Raw genomic sequence first — 5,824 nt, 5'->3', positions numbered from 1 at the left:
AAATAGCATAGGCATGCAACACACATTTACTGTTTAATTTATGCTGCCTGCTCCATTCACTATACAATGCAAGAATATTGGGATGTTGTTATTAAAATTTGTACTTTAACACATAAAGACCTCCAACTTGCATGCAGTTGGTTCTTGGTCAATCACCAATCATTTAAAAAAAAATAAAATACTCGGTACTCCCAGCATCCTTTTCAACACTCAGTCCATAATAAACTCATTGATATTCATCATACGGTTGAAATGAACTTTTAGGATTATAACTATAAATTACATGCGCAATCAATTATAAGCTTTTAACTACTAAAGTACAAAGTGCACAGCTTATCAGAGACTGAGCTAATCAAATTATAAAATAATCATCATCTCCAGTTGTGTAGCTTGCATCGACCAAACCTTGAAGAGTATCACTGTATTCCTTCAGTTCATCAAGTGCTTGTGTCAACTTACTCTTTTCCTCACATATACTTGTTGATAAGCTCTGAGCCTGCAAAACATTCATAATTATAATGAAGTTTGATTTTCCATACACTCACTTTAAGCAAATCTTTATTAAGTTTTAACCCCCATTCCTTATCATATTGAGCCTTCAGTGATTTATTGTAGTCTCTCAGTGTATCTTTTATAGCCTGTGTAGCACTAAATAATACTGTTACAAAATTATTTTCATTACAGATCTATACTTTCTCTAATTGTTGCTTACATTTGCTTTCACAAGTTTTTTTTATCTCACATTTCATTTTGTCATTTAATTTTTTGACATCTTCTTTACTATTAATTTTATTATACATTAACCATTTCTATTATAAATACCTAAGTTTCATATTTTGATCTGTGGTGCTAAATACATTATAAAGGGCGATTGCACTCAGACCCAGACCCAGTCCCAGCCCAGCAAATGGTGCTGCTAAAACTGCTACAGTAACACCAGCCACTCCAGTAAATGTTCCCCATCCAATGTGCCACCATTTTCTCATTTTAGTTCTATCACTATAATAATTTTAATAAAGCTACATGTGTATATAATTATCAAATTTTACTTGACAAAACTCCTTATGTCCTCAGAAGGCTCACCAATTAAAAAACCAGTTTTTTGGATTTCAGCTATTAAAATGTAGGCATGCATGTAATGTTATTGTAATAATTTACATACCTTCTACAGTGAAAGTTGTTCTCTGAGAATCATGATCTAGTATATGCCTTATCAAATTCTTATATTTTTCTCGAAGCTTGAATTCTAAATGTTCAACACATTTTCTTGTTTCATCATCTAGCTCTTGCTTAATTAGATCAGAAAGATCTTGTTTACTAAACTCATCCCAGCCTGAATTTTAAAGCAATTATAAATATTAATTATTAAATTATAGCACCTTTCAAGTATTGACCGAATGTATAATCATTATTTGCAGAGTTTATGCAGCCACTATAAAATGATGTCATTTTTTCTTCAATTTTTGGAGATACTCTTGTCGTAAAGAAAATCTGAACTTAATAATAAAAATTCTGTAATTAACAAGACATCAACTTACAGATGACAATTGTTGTATATTTTGTTCCAATTCTTCTGAAGCATATTTTTGAACACCTTCTTCCAAATTTTTTAAAACTTCAATTTTTACCTTTATTCTTTCTACATTTCTAAAGCTTTCTATATTTATAAGTTTAATCATTTTTACTTGATAAAAATTAAAATGCTTACCATTTATTTTAGACTCAATGATAAGTAAAGCAGTATCTCCTGCTCGAATAGGACCTTCTAAAAGTGCTTGGCATTGTTTGTACATCATGATATTCCATTGGTGAAAGTTTGTTTCATTAATCAAACATTTCAATCTATATATATAAATTGTTACTTCAACTAGTATAATTAGCATACTTACTTTTCTTCTAATTCTTTAAATGCTGAAGTTTCCAAAACAAACGAAGCTTTATTATCCAAACTTTCCTCTCCAGATACCTTTCTGTAAGCCTCTTCAATAACACTATATGACATCTGATCTCTTTCCTTATACTTCATTGCAAGGTGTGCATGTAGAGCCCATAAACCACAAACAGGAAATACTTCTTCACGTCTAACCAGCTCAATATTACGTTCAACTATAACTTTAGTTTCCTCTCCATTAGGATTTAGCTCATCAGCATGCGATGTGTAGTATTTGTCAAAATGACTCACAGCAAAAAATAATGATGCTATATAAGATTATATATAATGACAATATAAAGTAAATAAAAAACATTAAAAATGGAAAAGTAGTAGGATTAAATTGTAAAAAAGTAAAGAAACAAGAGGGTACTTGCAAAGTGGTGTGATAACAAATCCTACACCACTGCATGAAGAATATAACCCAAAAGCATTGTAATTATCCACACAGGCTACTACATGATAACTAAGCCATGTCTTTCATGAAGTGGTGTAGGATTTGTTATCACACTAGTGTTGTTCTAGTTCTTACATGTCCGGTCCTTGACCCAAGCTCAAAGGAATGATGTAAAAGCCAACTTGAGCGGTTCTCTGGATTAAAAGATTTCCGTGTTGATAGAAGAAGATGAAAGAAGAAGAAGAAGAAGAAAAAGTCTGAAGAATTTTGCCAGAAATTTGAATTTGGGCCTATTCTCCAGAAATGCTCCCACTACATTACAGTCCACTTTAAAGGTACTAGGAGAATCGCTCAGTGAAGGAGAGCTCATCTAACCCATTTATAAGGCTGTACAACGTAAGATAAAAGAGTTATAAGTCTTTGAAAATCATAAAAACGGCCACCATCTTGAAAAATCAACCTCAATCCTACATATAGGCTACCGCCTATATGTAATACTATAATATTTACAACATTCTGCAGAACATAATATAAGACCGATTGGATCTTATGTTGTGTTCTATGGAACTGATGCAATAGGTGAAGTTATGTATCATCTTTAAAACTATAATTACCATTTTCTGGCTTGCAACCTAACTCTTTCTTTATGTTATCTTCATTTTGCAAGAGTCTATAGATTACAAATGATATCACATTTTTCATCAATCTACTTTACCTTACGTAGTTCTCAACATAAATCATAGCAGACAGTATGCTGTAGTATGACTTAACATCGTCATTGATAACTTCTACTCCAGGAGAGTCCACAAGGTAAGGTGTACACTCAGTTGATGAGCTCAATGAATCAAATACTGGAATGTAAGTATAGAGAACAAAGGTTTCCTTCTGATCCTTATCTTTCTTGTTCTTTTCTGTAATTTTCGATTTAATATCCTTTACTCCATGGCACAACTTATCACTTGCTCCAATCTGTCTGACCAAATATGGACATTTCTATTAAAATAAACTTCATATAACTATAGTATGCAATTCAGGGTTGGGGTCAAGCACTTCTGGTTTGCTTAAGTCATAAGCACAAGCATAAAAAATTAAGTCTAGGGATTTGCATGTAATTTTTGGCTTAAATCACAAGTACAAGCTCTTTTGTATTGCTTAAGCATAATTCAAGCACGATTTAAGCATTAGCTACATTGTAACACTTTAATAAGTACGAAGTATGTGTTGTAATACACACTACATTTGTCTGATAAGCCATGCAGTAAGTTGCATGTCCACTTGAGGAAGTGCAGGATGTATTTTAAATTCTCCTTTTTAAGTTTGGCTTGAGCTACTTGCAATTTAGTCTTAAATATTTTGTATAAAGGGACTATATACACCAGGGTTTCCCATAAAACATGCTAAGTGAGCTAAACAGCATACTTCATGAGCTGACAAGCACTACAATACAGTATATGGCACTTGGAGCAACTTTAAAATTCATAAAAAATCCAAATTTAATCAAAATCAGCTCAAAGTTGATACACAGCTTAAAAACATTTATGTATTAGAAAAAATTATATTAAAATGTAGAATTCTCTCCTAGCCATTTTTGACAAAATTTGACCAAAGACCAAAGGATATAGTTTTATTGTTAGCTAGATTTTTGAGCCACTTAAAAAATTCATAAAAAATCTGGAATCAGCTCAAAGTTGATACACAACATAAGGACATGTGTATGTATCAGAAAAAAATCATAAAAATACAGAATTATTTTCTTGTAATTTCGTTGCAAATCAACTTGAAAAGGGTCTTTGGCCCAATTTAATTTTGAGCAACTTAATTGACAATCCACAGATCCATTATCCACTGACAAGAAGCTGCATGAGCACTATACCAAAATCCTGAGGGAAATCCTCATGTACATGTTGGATTCTCAATAACATATAATAGGCTTACATGCTTACATACTTAACAGTACTTGCAATATTACTTAAGTTTATTCTTATAGTCTTATAGTCATTTCAAAATGCTCAATTATTTGTACTTAAGCTAGCTTGAAACTTAAGTCCTAAGTGCTTGACCCCAACCTCCCAACCTTGGTATGCATGGGGATTAGATGCTTCACAATCACAAGGCAAAATCTTTTAAATATTCTGCACTCACATCACAGTGCCCAGTAAAGCTTTCACAAGGACCTTTATGAACATTTGGATCATGCCCAATAAACATCCTGAAACCAGTAACTTTTCCAATTCCTGATGGTAAGATTCTAAGACATAAAATAGTCACTATTATAATTGTTATCATTACAGTTGCTTACATACTTGTCTCTTAGGAAAGCATTAATAAGAGTACTTTTACCACAACTGCCTTCCCCCACTACAGCTACCAGTAACATCTTGTTCTTGATTTGATGAAGGAATAATTGTAGTCTTTTATCATTAATGCATGAACCTCCTCCTTTGCCATGTCTTTTATGGGAGTCATCAATTGTTTTCAGAGCATGGCTACGCAATGATTGAATCTTTTTCTGAAAGGGTATATACATGTACATGATAATGATGGATCCATACAAAAACAAGCATTCAATAGTTTCACATGTTGCTTGTAACATTTGTGGTTACTCAAGAGGCCTTCTTTACAAGGCAATTCCAGCAACCAGCAAAACCAACACTATGGTATGGCAAACATCTTGCTAGCAACATTTGTGGTTACTTTCTTGTGAACAACTTGTTTCAAAATCAGAACATGTTGCTTACAAGATCAAAACATTAACCCACACATAAATATGAGTAGTTTGTGTCTTTAAGACCAGGATGACTTAGTTTCTCGATGTGTTTCCTCTGCTGAAGCAAATTCAAGCCCTTGAAATAGGTAAATATTTTCCATTGCAATGCATGCATCTTTCCCACAATTGGGCGTGGCACTTGTCATCGTGACAATATTATGATTCATTTCCTCAGGTTATTATGGTTAATACTCACTGAATAAACTATCTTGAAAATGAAGAATAGGGCAGCCATTTTGATTCTGTAACAAGCATTAATTATTAATATCTGAGAGTTTCCAATCCCTGTTGTATACGAGTACACGCACCAATTATGAGACATTTAAGATTTAAAAAAAATTTTATCATTAAAATTACAGGAAGAGTCCCATAATACAAATACAAACCATTTCATAACAGATTCTACTCTACTGACAAGCTTACTTCCAACTCATCTACTTCCGAAAAATCTAATGCAGAAGAGAGTAGATATAATTAGATCTAGTCGATGAAATAAATCTACTCACCACATCTTGATTGTACATTGCCCATATTCACTCTTGCTTCAGTCTTTTCCGAGGTCTTTTCTTACAGCTTCAAGAGTCAGATCAGTCAGTTACAGGCACGTGATGATAATAATGCATCAGTAACGTACGCGCACTGCACTTGATAAAAATAATTAGTGACATCATAGATTTACGAAACAGGAAGTACCATGCATGCATAATACATTAATATAATGCATGCCCTA

General features: G+C 32.8%; 1 protein-coding gene across 2 annotated transcripts; it reads right to left on the bottom strand.

The window, feature by feature from the left end:
• Positions 1-229: 229 nt before the first annotated feature.
• LOC109584677 (uncharacterized) lies at positions 230-5,804 on the bottom strand. 2 transcript variants are annotated; one of them, XM_020000496.1, is made up of 16 exons: positions 5,601-5,804; positions 5,518-5,543; positions 4,631-4,836; positions 4,470-4,575; positions 3,043-3,320; positions 2,942-2,997; positions 1,890-2,199; positions 1,709-1,842; positions 1,539-1,657; positions 1,380-1,491; positions 1,163-1,333; positions 1,050-1,113; positions 823-999; positions 713-780; positions 546-658; positions 230-496 (listed from the first exon to the last, which is right to left on the bottom strand). In XM_020000496.1, exons 1-16 carry the CDS (start codon positions 5,623-5,625, stop codon positions 353-355), a joined length of 2,109 nt encoding a protein of 702 aa, XP_019856055.1. In that variant the 5' UTR covers positions 5,626-5,804; the 3' UTR covers positions 230-352. The 2 variants fall into 2 exon arrangements, with proteins under 2 accessions (XP_019856055.1, XP_019856056.1); XM_020000497.1 differs by lacking the exons at positions 5,518-5,543; positions 5,601-5,804 and having other exon boundaries at positions 4,627-4,714.
• Positions 5,805-5,824: the final 20 nt, after the last annotated feature.

This window comes from Amphimedon queenslandica, unplaced genomic scaffold, assembly GCF_000090795.2.
Source record: "Amphimedon queenslandica unplaced genomic scaffold, v1.1 AMPQUscaffold_13181, whole genome shotgun sequence".
NCBI classification, from domain to species: Eukaryota; Metazoa; Porifera; class Demospongiae; order Haplosclerida; family Niphatidae; genus Amphimedon; species Amphimedon queenslandica.
Note: the sequence above shows the minus strand (reverse complement) of the source record. Positions and strands in the feature narration are given on the sequence as shown.